The sequence below is a fragment of the Hemitrygon akajei genome, chromosome 8 (genome assembly GCF_048418815.1).
Source record: "Hemitrygon akajei chromosome 8, sHemAka1.3, whole genome shotgun sequence".
NCBI lineage: Eukaryota > Metazoa > Chordata > Chondrichthyes > Myliobatiformes > Dasyatidae > Hemitrygon > Hemitrygon akajei.
The window spans coordinates 36,557,262-36,582,106 of NC_133131.1; the positions used below are offsets into that span (position 1 = coordinate 36,557,262).

The 24,845-nt window shown below is 38.8% G+C and overlaps 1 protein-coding gene across 8 annotated transcripts in view; it reads left to right on the forward strand.

The window, feature by feature from the left end:
• Positions 1 to 24,845, forward strand: part of mtmr4 (myotubularin related protein 4) — a 139,041-nt gene that overhangs the window by 95,414 nt on the left and 18,782 nt on the right. For 6 of the 8 annotated variants that reach the window (XM_073053604.1, XM_073053607.1, XM_073053606.1 and 3 more), the window contains 9 exons: positions 1,080 to 1,112; positions 3,580 to 3,662; positions 4,705 to 4,871; positions 6,021 to 6,117; positions 14,677 to 14,790; positions 17,861 to 18,045; positions 18,812 to 18,937; positions 21,084 to 21,195; positions 22,841 to 23,036. In XM_073053604.1, the coding sequence (XP_072909705.1) occupies positions 1,080 to 1,112; positions 3,580 to 3,662; positions 4,705 to 4,871; positions 6,021 to 6,117; positions 14,677 to 14,790; positions 17,861 to 18,045; positions 18,812 to 18,937; positions 21,084 to 21,195; positions 22,841 to 23,036 (1,113 nt within the window). The remainder of the gene's footprint in view (positions 1 to 1,079; positions 1,113 to 3,579; positions 3,663 to 4,704; positions 4,872 to 6,020; positions 6,118 to 14,676; positions 14,791 to 17,860; positions 18,046 to 18,811; positions 18,938 to 21,083; positions 21,196 to 22,840; positions 23,037 to 24,845) is intronic. The other 2 variants (XM_073053608.1, XM_073053611.1) reach the window with 1 other exon arrangement.

Sequence of the window (24,845 nt, forward strand, 5' to 3'; positions counted from 1 at the left end):
ATAATATCCAGAATTATGGAATTAGAGAAATCTAGCCCTCTTAAGGACAGCACCAGAGAAGCACTGGAGAAAAGGGGGATGCAGTGAACATGTTAAACAGGACAGGTAGGTTAAGGGGAGGAAAGCAAGTACATACAGTAACACGTAGGATATCATTTGTGAATGATGACGAGGGCTGTTTACTATATGATGATGATTCAGAGATATTGGCAAGAGACTTGGCATGGACTAAAGGGTCTGAACTCTCAACAAGAGAGGGCTGATTATGATTGACATTCTAAAGTTTTAAAAGGCAATATATAAATGCAAGTGCCTATGCCCATTTTAACTCTTTTTTTGGGTGTTAAGAGTGGATGCTACATCTGCGAATGTCTAAACGGAGCTCCAAAAGGTGGTGAAACTGGGAAAACATGCCCTTTTTAAAAATAGTAAATTGTGTTAGGGTGGGTCTTTATCTTGATTGTGTTAATTAAAGGTTGTAGGCTGTACATTATTGTTCCAATTTCTGTCAGTTAGGTGGAGATGACTGCTGTGCATGTTAATGATGTCATGACATGTAAAAAAAATGCTGGAAAATGGTCAATGCCACTTAGGTGTTTTGTGCCTGCAGAGACCAAGACCGGAAGTGCTCATGTTGAAACATGCACAGGTTGCTTTTATGCAAAATTTGCATATAGAAAGTTGCACTTATAAGCTCCAGTTACAGATAAAGTTTACTCTATGATTAGTTAGAAATATTAATAACTGTAGTTATTTTTAGTTACATTTCACGAGAATACTGAAATAAAGGGTATACTGATGATTTCTCATACTGATGCAATAGGTACAGTATACATTGACATGTGGTTTCTGGATTAGAGGATCTGGGTTGAGGGTGGTCTACAGTAGACAAATCTCCTGAATATTAGTTGGTATACCATTGCCTTTAGCTTGTTTTAGTTTTGATTTGGTTGTGTGTTGTCTGTTGTGTCTTGGTAATAGAAGCCAGCAAGTGTTTTCAGTGTATAAGGTTCCTGCCTTTCTCACATCTGTTATTTTGATTTCATTTTCCCCTTCTCTTTCCTTTTGTTCTGTTTTAGACCTTTCTGCAGGGTGTGGACAGTGACATCTCAGTAAGTACTGTGCGTGTGTGTGTGCGTGTGTGTATTTCACTGCTGGTTATACATATGACTGTGTATCCAGCACTCCTTTGGGTGTATGGTTTAAGTGAAAGAGGTAGTCTTTTACCGTTTCTTTATTGTGTGTCACAAAGTACATCATAGAAATGTGTCCCATGCACAGATGATTGCATATGTAGATGTTCATTCTTGTCATTGTTCTCATGGTGAGTAAGTGAGTAGGTGTGTCACACAGGGATGTTGATAAATATAATAGGTCTTGAATCATTAGAACGTTATCCTTCTGATTCCCTCAAACCAGTTCATTTGTATTTGCTAGTTAGCACAAAGAAGAGTTTCAGAGATTCAAAGTATTTATTTACAAAGTATGTATGCTGTATACAATCCTGAAATTTGTCTTCCCACAGTCAGCCTTGAAACAAAGAAAACCCTTTCAAGGAAAATCATCATCCCCCCGCGCAAAAAAAACAACAAATCGCGCAGATAGGGAAAAACAAGTGAGATACACAGTACAAAACACAAAATCAAAAGAGTCCAGGCATAGTTCCGTTCAATTTAGGGCTCTGTCGTTCATTATCTGCAGCTGCCCTGATTTTTTATTAAAAAAGGAGCTAATGGAAACCAGAAACACATCTTAATGTGCATTACAGAGTCCAATCCACAAACTGTCGATTAAACTTCGTCCAAGATCCAGGATTCCAGTACAATCAGAATCAGGTTTATTATCACTGGTATGTGATGTGAAACTTTGTCCAAGATCCAGGATTCCAGTACAATCTTCTGGCAGCCTCAAGCAAGGTGGTGAGAGACAATTCGAACGCAGTGATCTTCTTCCTGGAGCAGCGGATGAGAGAGAGACCGTCGAATGCAGACACCTTCCTCCAGCAGCAGCGAGGGGCTGAGGGGCTGTTAGACTGTGCTGAACACCCGTTCGCCTTCTGCTCACTCCTCAATTTCAATCTTTCTCGATGCTTGAATCTGCGAGATTGGTGAGAAATGAGCTCTCACCCTGTCTCCTTGAGGCTGCATGCTTTACTTGAAACCCTGTTACATAATACTTTTGGAGACAGCAAAGCACTGGATTGCTCAGTCGGTATGAAAACACCACCAAAATATAGATTACAGGCTCCAACAGTAGCAGAACCACATTTGAAAGAAAAAGACATGAAAGAGGTAGTGTTGTGAGCCGTCTGGAGGATGTCGCCCTTGGTTACGTTGTTCGCTGGCGCCATCTTCTTAATGTAACTCGGAAGATGAGTGGAGTGGTCTCATCCTGTTTGCAAGCCTGGAAAAAATAAACAGAATATAGACAACATTGGCCATTAGGAATCCAGGGTGACAGCTGTATTTTCTCAGGAAGCAGAATCTAAGAATGTTAGTTTTTAAACTGTATGAACCCATTGGCTATTGTTGCCCAATTTCAGGGTTGGTGCATGACTTTTAAAAATATTCAATGATTGTAACAACATTAGCTTCGTACTTGGCTTTCAATCATGAGTTAGTACTAAAAATTACAGGTTAGTATTTTTCAAAAACATTTCTAATGGAAGAAGCAGCTTTAGCAATGATTTTGTCCTAAGAATGCAAACGATGGGAATCTGAAACAAAAAACCCAGAAAATCCCTGAAAGAGGTTAATAGTTTTTGAGATGTTATTCATGCATTTTCTGATCTTACTGGGGAAAAAAAACTGAGATGTCATTTGGTTGGTACCATGGGTACAGTTCTTTTGAAGGGTATGGTTGCGTCAGTTGGAACTGCTGGTAAGTTTCAGATCCTGGCAACTTGGTGGAATACACTAAATCTTAATGATCTTTGGGTTTTCTCAAAATCTTGCCCTCTCATTTACTTCCATATTTTTTTGCGGTAATATGTTTTCTAAATGATGGATTTTTAAGTTACATTTGTTTGTGCAACCTTTATTCTGTTCAAAACTATTGCTTGGGATGGAATTACACGAATTGAATCGCGGAGAAATCTAGCACTTCTGTAGGAAATGGGAGAGTTCCTGTAGGTTACTGATTTGTTGATGATTATATTTATCTGCTGAACACCCAGTTAGAGCATTGAATCTAAGAATTTGGGGTCCATTTGCACCTAGGACTATGAAAACCTTAAATATTGACTGTTGGAAGTTGTGTATTTAGAAGCACATCACTGATAAAATGCAACAGGAGCTGAACTGTGGCGTAATTTGGTTGTATGATTTTTCTGCTTAGTAGAGGAAGTTCGGTGCTTATTGTCATGTCATTTCGACGATGTGGCATATCAGCTTATTTTCATAACGCTGTCAAGCTAAACAAGATGAGTTAAGCTTGATTGAAGTGATACTACTCAAACGCCATAATATTTATTCTGTAATTTATGCTTAATTACATTTTATGGCTCCTTTTACAAATTTGACCTTCGAGTTGATTACAATTTTCTCAGATTACAGCCATGTGTGTATCTTGCTGTTACAGGTGCCTGTACGATTAATTGAAGCTATTGAGAGTCGGGACATGTTCCAGCTTCACATTGTCTGTAAAGATTCCAAAGTGATCAGGTATGTGATTTGATGTCCAAAGGTGTGGAGCAACAGACTGTTGTTAGATGATTTAAAAATAAGTATCAAGCAACTGCCTTTCCAGCCTTTCAGAACTTTGACTATCAAATGGAGCTTTATCTCCTACTACAGTAATCACCAAGGTACACATATTTAAGCCCTCTTATAATCTTGAACTCTTTCTGAAAACAAAATGCTTTTACAAATGGACATGATGCACTTCCACTTAAATTTATTACTTGGGATTATTGGAACATCTTGGCTATTAGACCCACACCACTAGATTCAGGAACAGTTGTTACCCCACAACCATCAGGTTCTTGTTGCAGAGGGGATAACTTCACTCAACTTCACTTGCCTCATCAATGAACTATTCCCACAACTTGTGGACTCCTTTTTAAGGACTCATCATTTCATGTTCTTGATATTTAATGCTTATTTATTATTATTATTATTTCTTATTTTTCCTTTGTATTTGCAGTTTGCTGATTTTTGTACATTGGTTGTTTGCCCATCCTGTTAGGTGTGGTCTTCCAAAAAATTCTATTGTTTCTTGGATTTACTGCATATACCCGCAAGAAAATGAACCTCAGTTGTATATGATGACATGTATGTACTTCGATAATAAATTTAATTTGAATTTTGAACTTTTAATGACACATCAAATCAGAAACTGGTCCAATTGTCTCTTGACACTATATTGCAAATCATTGTACACTACATAAACTAGCAGACTGTCCAATAATACAATTATACAACTAATGGAAAATTTGAATTGGTCAAATTCAAATTGTGAAGGGAGCTTCAGGAGTTAAATTTCAATAGCTATAAGTCGTAATTCCTCAAAGCTGACATCACTAATGGTACTTTAACTTCTAATATTTTAGACCCTGAATGGAATGGTTTTGTTTTTGAAGATTTTTACAATTAGTTGAGTTTCTTGTGCAAAGATGAATGCAAGTATTTTTGTAGGTCTGCCTGCTTAAGGGTTTTGATCTGTAAGTATTAATTCATTTTCTGAACTCCTGCATGTGTTCCCCAGGTGTCATTTTTCTACATTTAAGCAGTGTCAGGAATGGCTGAAGAGATTAAACAAAGTAATTGCTCGCCCAACCAGACTGGAAGATCTGTTTGCCTTTGCCTATCATGCTTGGTGCATGGGAATCTGTGCTGATGAGGAAGATCAGCATGTGCATCTCTGTCACCCTGGTGAGTAGAAAAGTAATGATGATTGCTGCAGAGAACATGATGGGTCACAATATGAGATGTATAAGGAAGAGGTAGTGGTTCACAGTATGCTGAATGCAAATTCGGGTTACTTATTGAGTTTGCCACTGTCAGCTGAACCAGAAGCAGGTCAAAAATAATTACCGTAGATTTCGCACTACAGAGCGCACCTGATTAAAAGCCGCTGGCTCTAATTTTAGAAAGAAAATCAATTTTGTACTTGTACAAGCCGCACCGGATTTTAGGCTGCACCGGATTTTAGGCCGCAGGTGTCCCACGTTGTAATATGAGATATTTACACAGAAAGATATTACACGTGAGGATTTTTTAACTTTTAATTAAATCCATATGGTAACATAAACAAATACATATTGCAAATGCTTTTTTTCGAACCGTGCCTGTAACACGGCTACTTTTAAATATACATACGTATCGGTAACACACAAATTACGTTGCGTATACATTCCAATATCTCCTAACGACTGGTAAAAAAATATATACTGCAGCCTACCAGGAAAAGTTATTGATCACCTTTAACTTAAAAGCAGCGTTTCGCGCTCGCCTAATGCCCCCACCTTCCCGTTTATCGCAAACCGGTATTTCCCACAAGACGCGGCGAAACCGGATGTGACATCATAGTATCCCGGGATGTAGTACTTCTAACTTTAACTAGAAAATACTAACTAGTTAATACTAACTAATGAATTACTAAGCGAAAATATTATAAACTAAATAACTGCCATAAAGGCAGCACAATGCTTTTCTTCGAGTGTTTTCCATGTTGATGAGGGTGAGTACAAATGACTGATTTACAATAATTTAATTGTGAAAGTGCGCTTGATTTATCGTACAATTTCATTGGACCTCTGTGAACTACTCATCAATTTTATTGGTCTACTGTTACTACGAGGCAAAATGTTTTTGGCGGCATGAAAAAAAATCATGCATTAGCCGCACCGTAGTAAAGGCCACAGTGTTCAAAGCTGTTCAAAATGTGGGAAAAAAGTAGCGGCTTATAATCCGACATCTATGGTAAACAAAAAGTTTCAAAGTAATTGAAATTTATCTTTTTTTATTTATTATGCTGTAATTTAATTCAGCATGAATTTATTCATCCTTGCATTTATTTAGGTGACCATGTCTGCCACCGATTTGAGATGGAGGTGGAGAGAATGCGTTTTGATCTGCAAAATGTCTGGAGAGTCAGTGAAGTGAACTGCAATTACAAGTAAGTTAACTCTTATTTCTAAACAGGTGAAAATGATAATTTGAATAGGGTTGATGCATTCTGTTTAACATATGACTGGGTGAAAAATTCAAAAGGAAAGCTGTGTAAAATGATTGTGAAATAATGGAGCAGGTACATTTGTTCCAGAGGATAATGTGACTGAATTATTCAGAAGATTGAACCAACCCTGGTATCCCTAATTTCTCTTCCATTCTCCCATAATCATATAGTATGCATATCACTAGGAATCAAACTTCTTTACCTTTTCCTTCCCTGCTTCATTATTCTTTACTCTTCACTAATCGGTAATTTTTATCTTCCATTCCTATTAAGGAAATTGTTTACTACTTAGCAAATTCACCATTACTTTCAGTTGAATGTCCCTCCCCCAAAAGCAGCTGAGGTTGGTATTGGACCATGTTCGGGGCAGGGGGGGGGATGGTTGTTGGCAGTGGTGGGAAGGTGTAATAATAATTCATAGTTGAAGGGCACAAAAAGGCACGTGCAGTGTTCTTGAGGGAAGTGAGCCTTTACGTGTGCAGATTAATGGATATTTATGTGAACCATTATAACATAATATAGTGAATTACGATTAAATGGGACATTGGAATCAGTACATTTTGGCCCGATTAAGTGACTGCCCCAATTAGCTGAATTTTCATGAAAATAGTAAAAAAGGTATAAAAAAAAGACACGCTATTATGTAATTGAGTAATGAATTGTGTATTTAAATAAAATAAACAATGAATTGGAACACTCTCAATTCTACTACAGTACTATAAAACTGTATTAGTTCCTAATTGTTATCAAAGGAGGGATTCATTCAGTGTATCTTTACGCTGCTGCAATCTTTTGGCAGTTGACAAGATGATTGTCAATACCTTCAAATTCATTGTAGTTCCTAACTTGTTGAAGTAGTGAAATCATTTCATTTTTCACTCTTGAGTGTTTCTGACATCTCCAAGCCAGAATACTTGAAACCACAGTAAGCAAAATAGTTCTCACTGTTTTTTGAACACGAGTGCATGCAATTGACACTATTTTAAAAACTGTTCACTTTCAGCACAGTGTAGTGTCTAACAGCTGCACATTGCCATACGTCTGATACTAGTTAGAAACTGTTTGGCAACCATTTCCTACTCCAATTAAGCGGCATAGTGTCCTAAATAAACGAAAAAAGTCTGGATATTTTCTCGATTTAGTTTTTTTTCTTTAAAAGTTGTACCAAATAAGCGGCTGCCCTGATTAACCGATGGCCCAATTAACCAGAATCTACTATATATTGAAGAGGCATAACAGACAGACAGACATACTTTATTGATCCCGAGGGAAATTGGGTTTCGTTACAGCCGCACCAACCAAGAATAGTGAAGAAATATAGCAATATAAAACCATAAATAATTATAATAATAAGTTAATCATGCCAAGTGGAAATAAGTCCAGGACCAGCCTGTTGGCTCAGGGTGTCTGACACTCTGAGGGGGGAGTTGTAAAGTTTGATGGCCACAGGCAGGAATGACTTCCTATGACGCTCAGTGTTGCATCTCGGTGGAATGAGTCTCTGGCTGAATGTACTCCTGTGCCTAACCAGTACATTATGGAGTGGATGGGAGTCATTGTCCAAGATGGCATGCAACTTGGACAGCATCCTCTTTTCAGACACCACCATCAGAGAGTCCAGTTCCACCCCACAACATCACTGGCCTTACGAATGAGTTTGTTGATTCTGTTGGTGTCTGCTACCCTCAGCCTGCTGCCCCAGCACACAACAGCAAACATGATAGCACTGGCCACCACAGCCTCATAGAACATCCTCAGCATCGTCTGGCAGATGTTAAAGGACCTCAGTCTCCTCAGGAAATAGAGACGGCTCTGACCCTTCTTGTAGACAGCCTCAGTGTTCTTTGACCAGTCCAGTTTATTGTCCATTCGTATCCCCAGGTATTTGTAATCCTCCACTATGTCCACACTGACCCCTTGAATGGAAACAGGGGTCACTGGTGTCCTAGCCCTCCTTAGTCTTTTTCACATTAAGCTGCAGATGATTCTGCTCGCACCATGTGACAAAGTTTCCCACTGTAGCCCTGTACTCAGCTTTATCTCCCTTATTGATGCATCCAACTATGGCAGAGTCATCAGAAAACTTCTGAAGATGGCAAGACTCTGTGTTGTAGTTGAAGTCTGAGGTGTAGACAGTCCCCTGTGGAGCCCTTGTGCTGCTGACCACTCTGTCTGACACAGTGTTGCAAGTGCACGTACTGTGGTCCGCCAGTCAAGTGATCAATAAGAAAGATGCTTGCCAGAAAGATTCACTTCCTCTTGCCTTGACTTGGACAAAGGGTGCTAATGAGGAGGATCTTTACTTCTGGTATTTCGCGGAACTGAGCCCAAGATGGCCTTTGTCTCAGCAGGTTACCCTTCTGACATCAACTGCAATAAGTTGGTAATCAGGAACTTCCTAAGTGAGTGGCTGTGTGTATGGGTTTCTGACTGTGATTGTGGCCATTTTGTAATACTGCTGTCTGTGATGGGGCTCAATGAGAAGGGAATACTGCAGTTAGAAGCAGTATCCAAGAGGAAGAATGCTGAGGTGGAGCTTTCAATTCACAAGATATGATATTTCTTCCTTCAGTGCTTTGTTTCTCAGAGTGTTACTCTGGAAGTCAACACATTCAAGATCCTAGATCCTAACTTCACCATTGAACCTGCAGATAAGAGAGGTGCTGTAGTAGTCTGGCATACTGACCTCTACCTTGCTGAGGCCCAGTACCAACTCTGACACCTCCTCTTGCTTGCCCCTCGAACAGGACCCCACTAAGGAATACCAGGCCACTGTCTCCGACATCATCGCCAACCTTATTGACTCTGGGGATCTCCCATCTACGGCCACCAACCTCATAGTTCCCGCACCCGCATCTCCCATTTCTACCTCCTACCCAAGATCCACAAACCCACTAGTCCAGGTAGACCCATTGTTTCAGCTTGTTCCTGCTTCTCTGAGCTCATATCTGCACACCTTAACTCTAGTCCTATCCCTTCCTACCTACCTCCGTGACATTTCTTATGCTCTGGGTCTTTTCAATGATTTTAGGGTCCCTGGCTCTTATTTTACTATGGATGTCCAGTCTTCTACACCTCCGTACCCCACCAGGAATGCCTCAGAGCTCTCCATTTTCTTTTCTGGACAGACCTAACCAGTTCCCCTCCACCACCACTCTTCTCAGCCAAGCAGAACTTGTACTCACTCTAAATAATTTCTCCTTTGGCTCCTCCCATTTCATTCAAACAAAAGGGGCCATGGGTTCCAGCTGTGCCTGACTGTTTGTTGGCTACTGTCTATGTTGCAAGCCTACACTGCTGACTGTCCCACACTTTTCCTACACTACATCGACAACTGAATTGATGCTGCTTCCTGCACCCATGATGATCTTGTGGACTTCATCCACTTTGCCTCCAACTTTCACCCTGTCCTCAAATTTACCTGGTCTATTTCCAACACCTCCCTCCCCTTTCTTGATCTCTCTGTCTATATCTCTGTAGACAGTTTATTTACTGATGTCTATTATAAACCTGTGGACTCTCACAGCTACCTGGACTGTATCTCTTCCCACCCTGTTATTTGTAAAAATGACATCCCCTTCTTTCAATTCTTCTGGCTCCACCATGTTTGCTCTCAGGATAAGGTTTTTCATTCCAGAACGAACATATGCTCCTTTTTCAAAGAAATAGGTTTCACTTCCTCCTCCATCAACGCTGCCCTCAACTGCATCCCTTCCATTTCACGCATGTCTGCTCTTATCCCAATCTCCCATCACCCTACCAGAGATAGGGTTCCTCTTGTTTTCATCTACCACCCCACCACCCCACCCACTGTGTCTAGCACATAATTCTACAAAGCTTCCGCCATCTTCAATGGGATCCTACCGCCAAGCTGATCTTACCCACCCCCCTCACCACTTTGTTTACCACAGGGATTGCTCCCTACATGCCCCCCACCCCCCTCCTCTCCTTCACCGTTTTCCATCCCCTTTTCCCTCTCACCTTATTGCCTCCCTTTGGTGCTCCTCCCCCCGTTTTCTTTCTTCCATATCCTTCTGTCTCTTTTACCAATTTACTTCCCAGCTCTTTACTTCATCCCTTCCCCCTTTCAGGTTTCACCTATCACCTTGTGCTTCTCTCTCCCCTCCCCACCTTTTATATCTACCGTACTCAGCTTTTTTTTTCTCCAGTCCTGCTGAAGGGTTTCAGCCCAAAACTTCGACTGTACTCTTTTCCTAGATAATGCCTGGCTTGTTGAGTTCCTCCAGCATTTTATAGGTATTATCTTAATCTCTAACATCTGCAGATTTTTTTTAGTGTATGAAGTAATTGTTACTTCAGATCTGATGCAGCACAAAAATGACAAACAATAATAATAAAAATATGCAATAAATGTAAGTACGCAAGATAGCTTGTATGCATAGTTTGGTTGTATGTTGATAAAGTGACTTTAGGCACGAGAGTGTGTACATAAGGTGACTGATGATAAAGTTGGATGGTTGAGGGTGTGGAGGGTGGGTTAGTGGGTGGAGTTGTTGACCAACCTTGCTGCTTGTGTGAAGTAGCTGTTTTTGAGTCTGGTGGTCCGGCATGGCTATTATGTAGCTGCCTCCTTGAGAGTGGACAAACAGTCCATGAGCAGGGTGTGTGGGATCCTTCATGATATTACTGGCACTTTTCTGCCACCATTCCGTATACACCTCCTTGCTGGTGGGTGTGCTGGTGATGCGGTGGGCAGTTTTGACTACCTATGCAGAGCCTTCCTGTCCTGCAGTTGCCAAACTATGTAGTGATGCATTTTAAGATGCTGTCTGGTGTACATCTATAGATAACATGAGTATAGATGTGCATAGTCCAGCTCTCTTCAGCCTCTTCAAAGTAGGGGTGCCGGTGAGCTTTCATGCGCAGCTTTCTACTGCCTTCACCTGCTCGTACCCCTTGAATGCCTCTTGGTTCTTTCTGAAGTTTCTCAATAAAAGAGCATCCCGCCGACAGTATCTCAGCATCACCACCTTTCAATCATGTTAGTCATTCTCTGTTGTCTCCCTGCCTCCAAGCAATACATGGTATCAGATGTTGCCATTGGAATGTAGTCCTTTTAGGGACTGAAGCTGTGCTGCAGCTATGTATCTGCTGGCAGCTTGCTTAAAATTCACACAGCCAACATTGTGGCTTCCACCACTTTATTCATAATGGAAGCATATGTGTTTTTGGCTGCCAGTGTCTCACTCTTGCTTCACCTTCCCACAGAACGTTCAGTCGAGCTTGAGGGAAATGTTGACCATCCATTGTCTTGCTCAGAAAAATGTCACTTTAGTTGATTTGCAGTTATGACATGAATTGTTCATAACCCTGATGGTTAGCAAATGCGGTAGCAAGCAGGGTTCCTAAGTGGTGTAAGATGCAATCCCAGAGCAGCCGCCACATCTATTGAACCAGTTTCCTAAAGACTCATTCATCAGGACAGACTACATAAACTTGCATAACCTGAGAAGATCTGTACTGAGGAATCTCCTCTTATTTGGTTTTATAGTCCACAAGCTTCAATTGTCATTATTACTCCAAATTCCAGTATTTAAAAGTCTAAAGTTCTCTGTTAATCCCCAAATATCACAGGCATTCAGTTGTACTTACAACTGAATAATTATTGATAATTATTATTATCAATACAGCCTGTGCTGCTGATGAATGTTTAGTAGATGTCATGCCAGCAACTTAAAGCAAATGTGTTTGAGCTGAAGGGAACAGCAATATGTTTAACAATGCATGCTGCAGTATACTCTGCTTCAACAGATTCCAGCCAATGTCACAAATACTACAGCCTAGTGCTCCTTTACGTAAATATTATACCATGTACACTATACCTTCAGTATCAGTTGTTACACCATTGTCAAAGTTGAGTTTTTTGTGTGTATGTATGTGTGTGTTTTTTAAAAATTTCATATTGGTACCCTTTAGAAGGGAAATGATGCTTTCATCAGCTATTTTATTGTAATAATGGTATTTTTCTGATTAAAGCCTAAATTAGAGAAGGGATTTGCAAAGCATCTTTTCAATATTCTACACCAACTATTCCCAAACACATAGGAACTCTGGAATAAGCAGAGACTACTCGGGCACTTAAACCTCTACTGCCACTTGGTTAAATCTTGACTAAGTTACATTTCCATTTGCCTTTCTTCATTCCACATTTATTACTCTGATTAACATAAACTTATTGTTTCAAACTGAGCCATGCATACAATGAGCCAAGTTCCTAGCACCTTATGAAATTTGACACAGGAAATTGCAGGGGCGTATGAGATGGTCAAGCTAGTCTAGATGTGCTTTAGAAAGCAGAGCCCAACCAGTTGCAGTTTTCATGGGAATAATAGGCTTAAGTGTGGTGCTGAAGTTGATTGCAGCATGGGACCTTGGCAAGTTGAACACAAGAATGGAATTAGGCCATTCTTATAATGTTAGGAGTGTTAAGTTTCTGCTTTGGTTGAGCTTTTATAGAGTTGTAGCGCACTACAGCACAGAAATGGGGTCCTGTGGCCTATCTAATTCTTGCCAAACTGTTATTCTGCCGTCCATTCAACCCACTGTGAACAAAGTAGCCCTCCTTACCTCCTTCATCCATGTAGTAATACAAACTTCTCTGAAATGTTGCAATTAAATCTGCATCTACCACTTGTGCTGTAAGCTTGTTCCACACTTGTACCACCCTCAGAATAAAGAAATGCTCCCTCAGGTTCCCTTTAAATAATTCACATTTCACCTTAGCTTATGACATCCAGCTTAGTTTCACCCAGCCTCAGTCATGATGTGGATCCAGAAGCCACTGGTTGTTAGTATCCCTCTGCTGTTTTGGATGATGATTCATGGAGTCTTATTAAGTGTAAACTTCCACTAGCTGAGAAGCTGAGCCCAGTATTGTGGCTCCCTCCAGATGAATGGGAGGAATTAGCTATTGCAAAAATGGTAAGAAGTTGTTCTTTAAAGTTAGTTTCAGTGTTAATTGATTGTTAGCTATTGCAAATTACAATTAGATTAATAGAATGTTATAGCATTAAATATAAAGGACCTTAACTATTTTGTTTCAGAAGAATCAGGTTTATTATCACTGGCATATGATGTGGAATTTGTTAACTTAGCAACAGCAGTTCAATGCAATATACTATAGAAGAGAAAAAAATAAATAAGCAAATCAATTACAGTACACATATATTGAATAGATTTAAAAAGTGCAAAAAACAGATATTGTATTTTTTTTAAGAAAGTGAGGTAGTGTTCAAGGGTTCAATGTCCATTTAGGAATTGGATGGCAGAGGGGAAGAAGCTGTTCTTGAATCGCTGAATGTGTCTTTCAGGCTTCTGTACCTCCTACCTGATGGTAACAGTGAGAAAAGGGCATGCCCTGGGTGCTAGAGGTCCTTAATAATGAATGCTGCCTTTCTGAGTCACCACTCCCAAAAGATGTCCTGAGTACTTTGTAGGCTAGTACCCAAAATGAGCCGACTAAATTTACAACCCCCTGCAGTTTCTTTCGGTCCTGTGCAATACCCCCCCCCCCCCCCACCACATACCAGACAGTGATGCTGCCTGTCAGAATGCTCTCCACAGTACATCTATAGAAGTTTTTGAGTGTATTTGTTGACATGCGAAATCTCTTAAAACTCCTTATTAAGTATAGCCACTGTCTTGCCTTCTTTATAACTGCATCGATATGTTGGGGCCAGGTTAGATCCTCCGAGATCTTGACACCCAGGAACTTGAAGCTGCTCGCTCTCTACACTTCTGATCCTTCTATGAGGATTGGTATGTGTTCCTTTGTCTTGCTCTTCCTGAAGCCCACAATCAGCCTTTTCGTCTTACTGACATTGAGTGCCAGGTTGTTGCTGCAGTGCCACTCCACTAGTTGGCATATCTCACTCCTGTATGCCCCTCTTGTCACCATCTGAGATTCTTTCAACAATGCTTGTATCGTCAGCAAAGTTTTATAGATGGTATTTGAGCTATGCCTAGCCACACAGTCATGGGTGTAGAGCAGTGGGTTAAGCACACACCCCTGAGGTGCGCCAGTGTTGATCGTCAGCTGGGAGGATATGTTGTCACCAATCCGCGCAGATTGTGGTCTTCTGTTTAGGAAGTAGAGGATCCAATTGCAGAGGGGGAGGTACAGAGGCCCAGGTTCTGCAACTTCTCAATCAGGATTGTGGGAATGATGGTATTAAATGCTGAGCTATAATTGATGAACAGCATCCTGACATGGGTGTTTCTGTTGTCCAGGTGGTCTCAAGCTCTGTAGAAAGCCATTGAGATTAATTTTTTTTGTTTGTGTGTGTGTGTGTACACATAAGACATTAGCATCAAATTGCATAATCACCTTGCATACCTTTGAGTCATCGCCCCATTTGATTTTTTTTTTAAGTGTGCAAAGAACCTGAGACCATTACATACACCATTTATATCTAAATGACTTTTGTCTATTTCTATAAAGAGATGGCGTTTAATTTACTGTTACATTTGTTTCTGTAGGTTATGTACCAGTTACCCTCAAAAGCTGCTTGTTCCAGTGTGGATCACAGATAAGGAACTTGAGAGTGTTGGAACCTTCAGGTCTTGGAAGAGGATTCCTGTGGTTGTTTACAGGTAAATTTATTGAAGTTCAGTTTTTTGATAATCACTCATTCTCAGTGCAAATTTCCTACAGGAAACCTATCAATGAATAAGATTAGAAAAGTATCTTGTATGTGGATTAAAGCATGTCCTTAATGAGCAGTGTGTAATCTTACTGTAGATGATAAAGCATCTTTCCTTGTGGAAATGGAGATTAATAAACTTATTCAGAAATTTATAATACACGTGAAACCATATAGGAAACAATTTACACACCAATAACTGTTTAAGGAGCAGCAAGTTAAGATATCTTGGCCAACGTAGTTTTCCTCAGACAAGTCAAAAATTATTCATTGATCTTTTTGTTCGCAGAAATTTGTGCTAATTTCACGTCCCTTAATAATCTGAAAAGTTGCATACATCAGCAAGCTTACTAAAAATGCAATAAATTATTTTATTAACTCCTCTCCTTCTGTAATATCACCAAAAACTTAATGAGAATTTTGATGGCTTATCCTGTTGTTTTTTTTTTAAACCATTGATTAAGCGCAACTTTCCTAATATCGTCCTAATAACCTAAAGTTCAAACACCAGCAAATCTTCCATGTGGTAGCCAACTTGTGGATAGTAAAATCCTGCAAGCATTTTAATAACTTACTTTAGCTGTACTTGAAACAGCTGATAGGGAGGCAAATGTAAATTCAAGATACTAGGTCAGCTCAATATGTAAATTTTTTAAATAGTTTTGTCAGAATACATGCTTTCTGAAGAAGACTGTAAATTGATACACCTAGGGGTTGGGGATTCAATGACTTAAAATCCCAAGTCCAAAAATCTCCAAAATACAACTTATCTTTGAGTTCTGACAAGATGTCACTAATGGAAAATCCCACAAGATGCTGGGAAGGTTCCCAGGCAACATGCAGGTCTCTGTGCACCACAGGCAGTTCTGAGAAGTGATGTTGCATATGTAATGAACACAAGTTAATCAAAAATAGGAAAACACTGCATGAAGCAAGAAATGAAGATCTTGTCATGTATTGAAAGAGTTTCAGTGTTGGAGTGAATATATGCCACTTCATGGTATGCTGATCATGATGAACTGAAAATTGAAGGGAATTGTGAATATTCAGTAGGTTGGTTGCAGAAATTTAGGGAAAAGCATGGCATTACATTTTTTTTAAAAGATTTAAAAAAATTTAATGGTAAAGTGACTCAAATTCATTGAGTTTTTCAAGATCGTCCCTGATGAAAATCTTAAAATCAGAACAAGTCTACAATGCTGATTGTTTTTGTAACCTTCAAATCAAAATTGTATCGTAGGTGGAGACTGGTAATCCTCCCGGTGCTGCTTTTGTTACCCTATACAAATTATATTTTCATTATATTAATGAATTTAATAGATATCCACATCATTTGAACTTCATATCCAGCCACTGATCATTACTTGCCAATTATTAAAGATGGACTTGAAAACAATATGACCTTTAACTTTTATTGTAGCTTTATACATTAAAAGGTGACAAAAATATATTTGAAATGCATTATGAAGTAAAGAACTGGACAAAAATGAAGAATATTGAGCATAAGCTAATATTTTTCCCTAGTAAGTACATATACATATTCACCACTCCCATTTCCAGTTAGTTGCCTAACATGTGGTGCTCCATATCATCCATTCTCTCACACATCACATTACCTTTCATGGGGTCCTAATTTTTTTTCTTTTTCAATGAAGTTCATATGTTTAAGGGTTGTCCACTTGATCTTGGAGGAAACCAGTGAGCATCATACTACTTGCATTCAGGAGAGCTTTGCTGGCTTAAGGGCAGCACTTTCAGGCAGACTATTGCTGTTCTATCCTCTGAATTTGAATATTGCCGAAATGAATTTTTGCCAAAGTCTGTGGGGGACAGTTTCAGAAGAGATACAAAAGTTTCAAAATAACATTATGAATATAAATTAAGAATCAGAGTCAGTTTATCAAACCTTGAATCTGCTCTGCAATCATGCAAGATTATGTCTGATTTAATTACAGCCTGATATATGATGCATCCTTTGTGCCTACAGTATGTTTTCACTGTCTTGCTTATTAAGAATATACCTGTGCCTTAAGAATATTTCCAAGACTGTTTTTATCACCCTTTGGGGAAGATGTTCTTGACCCAATAAGAAGGGGAAAAAGATTAACCTCATCTGTCTTAAATGAATTTTTAACAAGTAACTTTATCTCAACCGCCCAATTCTAGATTCTTCCACAAGAAAAATGCTCCAAATCCATTCTGTCAAGCCCCTTCATGTCTTTTGTATGCCTCAATCAAGTCATTTCTTACTCCTTACCTCCAGGGAATCAAATGTGCCGTCTTCAACCTATCCTGATAACCTACCCTAAATAACTGAAGCCTTGCCATCCAACTTTCTGGATTCAATTTTCCCAACAATAACAGTAGCAGCATGCAAACTTTTCCATTTACTTTGAAAACCTGCATTCTAACTTGCATAGAATCTAGCTGTTGGATTTCCTGATTCTCAACATCTTGGAGTTCTGCCCTCCATTACCATTTATATAATGTTTCATCTCTCTTGTTCTTGCTAAAATGGATAATTTCACCTTTTCCAAAACTTTGCTCATTCGCTTTCCAATCTTTAGCTCTCTGCAGCCCCTACTGTATGTCCCTTGCACAACACACTTTCCTACCTATGTGTCCATCAACTAATTTAGTAACAAGGTCTTTTTATTCCTTCATCCAAGAATAAAGCTAACAAAATTTGGAACATCATTTACTAGTAACAGTGTGAAAACAGTCTCTTAAAAGGATGTGCAAACTGAAATACTACTATCTTTTCAGGCTGAGTACCCAGTTTCTAAATTCTGGCTTTAGAGTTCCTTACATTCAGCAACATCAGGAGGGTATATTCTTGATTTGGATTTTTTCATAATAGGATAATATCATGCCCATCATTTGAGTGCCCATTTAATTCTCTACATAAGTGTATATGTGATATTTGAACCTAATTATCTTAAATATTGGGAATGCAAAAGTACTAAGATACTTGAAGCTTTGTGGTTACTTTGTTAGGATGAGTGTTGTATCTCTTCTAGACACATGCGGAATGGTGCTGTGATTTCACGCTGCAGTCAGCCAGAAATTAGCTGGTGGGGTTGGAGAAACGCTAATGATGAATATCTGGTGACATCTATTGCGAAAGCCTGCAGTTTGGATCGAGGAACAAAGATAAATGGAAAGGGCAAGAACGAGGGAACTGATCTATCTGATGCAGAATTTGGTGAGAAGCAGACCAGAAAGCACTCTTGTGCTTAATGGAAAGCAGGTTTTAATTAAGATAATTTAGTTGTTCTGCTACGTCCTGTTATACGGCTGTTAATTCATGCTAGAATAAAGCATGGATGCCCTCCAGCTTATTGCATAACTCTATTCAGACAAATGAGCCAAGAAAGCTAAATTTAACCATGTAAGCATTACAGTCAGGCCCAGTCTTGCGCCTGCTAGTATACCTATTGCATGCACTTCCCAAAAACAGCCATTTGCTTTCACTTTATTTTAAAGTTTAACAGCTGGCCTTGGAGAACTGTTTTTTGCAGCTTGATCAGTAAAAACATTTGGGGGTGGGGTTTTTGGATAAAGTGTTGTTGATATGTTCAGAGGAATTACAGTTTTTACATAAGTGGAATTTGTAAAATGCGAACACAAATAGGCAAGCGAGGTTAGCCACTTGGTGTATCAGATGACAATGTCATTCACTCATGAAAGACCAATTCAGGTCAATGGTCTTGAATACTGCTGAGTTAAGTTTATCTCACAGAGCATAGCTCAGCCCTTTTGTTCCAGGAAAGAAATGATAGTTGAAATATTCAGATGCATCTAGCTTAATGTGATCTGAAAAATCAGTGGGCTTGACAATAAGAAAATGAACTCCAGCAACTTCCTTTTTAATCCCCTTCCCCTTATTGCCTAGTATATCTGTGACAATGGGTTGAAGATCAAGCTGTGTCAGTGGCTAAAAATTAAAATGTAATGATCTTTTGTCCTAGATTCATCCATTACAGGATCTGTGGCAGAGTGTGGAGGAACTCCTCAGAAGTTGCTTATTTTGGATGCAAGGTCATACACTGCAGCTGTAGCCAACCGCGCAAAGGGTGGAGGTTGTGAGTGTGAAGGTATGCATTGTAGAGTGAAGAATGCCTTTCTGAATCAGGCAAAATACATGCTATGGCTGAAGTAACTTGAATACATTGCCTTGGGCAATAGGTGTTCAAAGAGCACTATGCTCACAACAGGGTTAATACCGTAGGCAGCATCAGTGCAGTAATAAGTGCTGTTGCTTTACCACTGCAGCGATCCAGGTTTTATCATGTTCTGCTGAATGCTCTGGTTTCCTCCCACATCTGTTAGTTGATGGGCTTCTGAGTATAGTTTCTAGAGTTTCAGGAAAATAAGGAGAGTGGAACTGTTATGGTAAATGATCTGCTAGGGAGATGGCATAGAGCCCAGTGGGTCAAGAAGCCCACTGTGATCTTGTGTTGTAATGAGTAAATAGTCATGATGTCAGGATATAACCCTGGAAAGGCTCCTAGAGAACCGATTGCATATGTATCTCAATACATAGAGAAATGTTCCTATCATTTTGTTCACACGCCTCCACAGAGAGACAAAAATTTAAGCATAGTAAATCATGTGTACATTTTTGGTTCTGGATTACAGATTCTGTAGATGTGTTCAATCAAATCCTCAAATGGCAATCAACAATAATCAAGGTTCAGACTACCATTCATGAGATGGCTTTTTGTGCTAATGACTTACTAGTCTTTCAGTCACTCAAAAGTGGCTTGTTCCAGCATATAAAGTTTGGAAAAAGTGGTTTATAAATAGTATTCCCCGATGTAAATAAGTTTGTTCTCAGAAGTCTAATCTTAAAAATGATAGTACCTATGACAGAATAGTCCTGACATTGGCTATTGTTTTCCCAGCATGTCACATTGTAAACGATGCAGAAAGGAGGATGGAAGGAGACAAAACATCCATTGGCTTCTTAGGATTTTTTTGCGTATGCTATGAGTTCTTTATTTTATTTATTGGGATACAGTCCTTCTGGCCTTTCAAGCCTCGCTGCCCAGCAATCCCCCAATTTAATCCTAGCCTAATCACAGGACAATTTGCAATGACCAATTAGCCTTCCAACCAGTAAGTTTTTGGACTGTGGGAGGAAACTGGAGCACCCAAGGAAACCCCACGCGGTCAATGGAGAACATAACATACAGGCAGCAGCAGGAAATTTGAAGCAGAGGATCAAACCCATGTCTTGTGAAAAATTTATTGCACATGTTACATTTCTTGCTATAAACAATGTATGGATTGATTAAAACATACAACATTTAATAAAACGTTAAGGAATTTGCGCTATGCCTTTTGTAGTGAGATTTTCTTATACAGTAAACATGAATCCTTATGAGGATGTATTACTTAATGTATTGATTTAGTCAGATTATGATTATTTTGGGGATGTAGATAATGAATGAAATTTGAAGACTTTTTAAGATGGTTAATTTTGGCTTTTATCTGGTCTGGTTGTAACAATTTGTATATCTGAACAATGTTGGAACAACCTTTGCCATTAAAGTTACCTAAAGTGACAAGTAGGTCCATCAATAATTGGTGTAAACTGGTAAAATCATAAAATGTGAGTGTTCCAGATAGAGGAAATGAAGCAAAATTGCTGTAATCAAGTTTTTAGTTTGCTGCTGTTAAAGACAGCAGGAGAATTAATTACAATTGCTTTTTATCAGTAAAGAAGTAAAAGAATAATTATTTTGTTGGCTATCTTCCAGCCTGTTTTGTCCTTGGCTTGAGAAGAACATTAGTTATATTTGTCACATGTACATATAAAAGATGCAGTGAAATGGCGATGACTACACAGTCCAGCATGTGCTGGGAACAGACCAAAAGTTATGCCTTTCTTCCGTTGTCAACACAGCATGCCCACAACTTACTAATTTTAACCCGTACATATTTGAAATGTGGGACGAAACTGGGGCACTTGGAGGAAACGCAGATTGTCATGAGAAGAATGTACAAACTGCTTACTGACTGCAGTGGGAATTGAACCTGAATTCTGTGATATGGATGTCCAGCAATTAGGGTAGAAGCAGCTGATGCTCTAACTGCTACACTTTTGTTTTAAAACTTGGCTAAAATCATGGCCAAGTTGATAATAACTAGCAATTATTTACAGAATAACAATGGATTGATTCTGGATACACTTTTCTCCTTCGCTCAAATTTACTGATCCTTATTTTTTGTTTGCAGAATATTATCCAAATTGTGAAGTGATGTTCATGGGAATGGCAAACATTCATTCAATCAGGAATAGTTTCCACTCACTCCGAGCTGTGTGTAGTCAAATGCCAGACCCTGGAAAGTGAGTGTTGAAAACTGCTTTGAAGTTAAAATTCTATTCCTGACGTTTCTTATGTTTATCACTTACAGGACATATAATGCTAATATGTGTATGTTCATGTACATTATAAAAGCCTTGTGCTTGTAGATTCATGATGACACAAAAAATTGCTTTCAAAACGTGTCTCAAAACTAAATGCAGAAAAGTAAAACACCAGGGTAATAGAGAAAGGTTAAAAGGTTGTTCAAATGGAGTTTTGAAAGGGGAACATTGCATTAAGGTAGAAATTCAGTTCAAGACATATGCTGAAGGCAAGGAATTTCACAGATGATTATTTAAATAGTTTGCTTTGAAGTTAAGTGTGATTTATTACGCACTATAGGAGCGGGTTCCTAAGTATGGGCCATGAAAAAATTTAAACACCTCGATATGAATTATAAATTTGTATTTTAAGGGTATTATGAGCCCACATAGTTCAAGGATGGGCAACGGGTGCATCACAATTGTTGTGGGAATTTTGGATGAATTGATTATGGAGGAGATAGAATTCAAAGCTATCAACAGGGTATTGGAGTGAGTGTATAGACGGCAAGAAATGTATGTCCAGCAATTCAGGTAGAAGCGAATACTGAGATTGATTATCTGGAATGAGGGATGGAAAATGGTGATACATTTCTGTAGTTTGTGATCTTATTGGTCTTGATGTTTAATGGGAGGAAATGAAAGTTCATCGGTGACTTGTATTGAACAAGTAGGCAAAGGAACAATCGGTTCTGGTGGTGGAGAGGTAACGGCTGCATATAAGCTGGCCTCAAAACTGAACAAAAGGTTGCCAGGAGAAGAGGCTCCAAATTTATAAATGACATCTTTGCAGTAATAGTCTGAAATGCATAGAAAAGTGATTGTTGGTGTTGCACTTGCTGTGACCAGGAAGGTACAAGTCCACCGTTGTGAGTTTATATCAAGTTGTGAAGTGGTTGAGGAATCCTGACGACGGATCTCAGCCCAAAACATTGGTTGTTCGTTTCCCTCCGTAGATGCTGCCTGACCTGCTGAGTTCTTTCAGCTGTGTGTGTCTGTCTGAGGATTGTTACACAAGGATATTTTTTAACTAAAAGGCTACATTTTGGTTGATGCAATAACTTACTCTGGTCACAGTGACAGAAAATATAATTTGCCATAGAAGTCAGAAGGATAAAATAATAACAGAAATCATTCAACAAAGTTGGAAAAATGGGCAAAAAAATTAAGAGATAATAGTGGAGGAAAGTTTGGATATAGTAAGATAGTTTGCAAGAAATGGGGTCAAAATATTTTTTTCTGGACAAGTAAGACAGACTTTAAAAATGAGGGATTGTGCTTTTTTAAAGGGGACTGATAACTAGAAGCAGAGATGTAAAGTTATTAATTTAATGAAAATGAGTAGTATTTCATCCAGGTGCATCTGCATCTATGCCTTATCATACTTGTAGTGTGTGAAGTAGAAAGACTCATCCCTTGAGTTTGTAATGGGTGCAACAATTTGTACTTGATTTTAACTAATAAACAAATTTAAATTATTAAGTGAGCATACCAAATTCAGTGGAGTGGATATTCTTTGTTTAATGTTATACTTATAACCTTATTTTGCACTTAATGTTTTGTGTTCCCCATGTTTATTTGATAGTTGGCTTTCGGCATTGGAGAGTACCAAGTGGTTACAACATTTATCTGTGATGTTGAAAGCTGCTGTGCTGGTGACAAATATGGTGGATAGAGAAGGGAGACCTGTCCTTGTCCACTGTTCTGACGGCTGGGATCGCACTCCGCAAATAGTGGCACTGGCCAAGATCCTGTTGGATCCTTATTATAGGACAATTGAGGTATGATTAAATATTGTATTTTACCCAAAACAGTCTATTAATGATTTATTACAATAATTTTCAGGTAACCAGTTTGAAATGATCTACCTCATTTGGGTAGAATGTTCACTGATTGGCCTTTAGAGACATATTTACATTCAATAGGATCAATGAATGAGGGTAAAATATATTTGGGTCCCTTTTCAGTATATGACAGTTGAGTGGATTGCATACAAAATAAAATCTTTTGCTAAGTAGCCAAAATGAAAAATGTTTGTCCTTACTGAGGAACCAAGGGCAAATAACTTAAAATTATTAATACTGTATGGACACCGGGAAAACTGACTGGACAAAGAGGCAACACATTCCCTGGACTTGATGGCCTGCATACCAGGATCCTCAAAAAATGTGGATGTAGAAATACTGAATTAATTGGAAATGAACTACTAAAATTCTTTGGATTATGAACATTCCAGAGAATTTGAAAGCAGCATAAAACATGGTGAAGGAAGGGAGACACAAAAAACAACCTTTCTTCCTTATCAAAAAAATGTTATTGAAAGAAAACTGAATACTTAGAAAAACCACAATGTGACTTGGTAAGTGAAAGGGAAATTGCTTTAGTCGAGAAAACATTTTTGGATTGAGACGCTCTGTCTAGTGAGGTGGAGCAGAGACTAAAGCTGTACATAATTATGAAACTGACTTGGATGAAATGACCATGTAATATATCCAAGTTTTTTGATGAGGCAAAGCTTGGTGGCAGTGTGGGCTCTGAGAAGGATGCAAGGAGGCTTTAGCTAAGAGAAAGCAAGTTAATTGAAGTAACAAGGATATTGCAGATTACATTAAATGTGGTCATCCATTTGAGTGAAAAAATTAGAAAGGTAGGGTAATTGTTTTTAAAAGTATGATTGTTGTTCAGAGGGATCTGAGGGACAAAAATCAATGCAAGTTAAAATGTTACTATTATTGTGGCAATCAAAAATATACTTGGAATATTATGTACAGATCTAGCTGCCCAATTAGTAAAGTTATACATGCAATTGAATTATAGTGAAAGTTGACTAGAGTGATTCTTGGATTAGCAGATTTAGATTAAGTCAACTGAGTTTATATTCTCTTGTGTTTAGAAAATGAGGGATAATATCACTGAATTGTAGAATTCACATGTGTTTGACAAGTTCAACAGGGATGATGTTTTCTTTGGCTGGAGTGTCTAAATGTGAAAATGAAGGGTATGCCATTCAGAACAGAAATGAGCAGAAATTCCTCCACCCAGAAGTAACTGACCAGAAAGAACACTGGTGAAGCAGTCTGAGTATATTCAAAGATTGACAGTTTTGCAAATTAAGTGAATGAAGGAATAGAGTGTTGAGGTAATACACCACCACTACTTATGCTCTGGCTTGGAACTTAGTGGCATTATCCTGAAAGCAGGAATTCAACTTAGATCTTTTTCTACCCAAATATGCTGTGAGTTTTCAGTTCTTGATTATACTCAAGACTAAGATTGAAGAAGCTTAATGAATTTTGAGTTTAGAGAAGAAAACGTTGAGAATATTGGTGGTGTTGCTGATCAGGTTTAAAGAGTCAGGTGGGTCAGCTATTCTTTGTTTTCATAATTTAATGATTGAATAAAAACTAGGAGGCTGATTTTGGTATGTGAGTGGTAGGTTCTTAAGATTTCTGAAATTGGTTAGTATAAACTTTCTTACAGCTGATATCAAGCCAGGACCACCCTGCTCTGAAAAGCAGACCCAGAGACAGATATGAAAGTCGGTGATGATTAGAACCCAGGGAAAGTAACTTAGACCACAGCAATCTTCA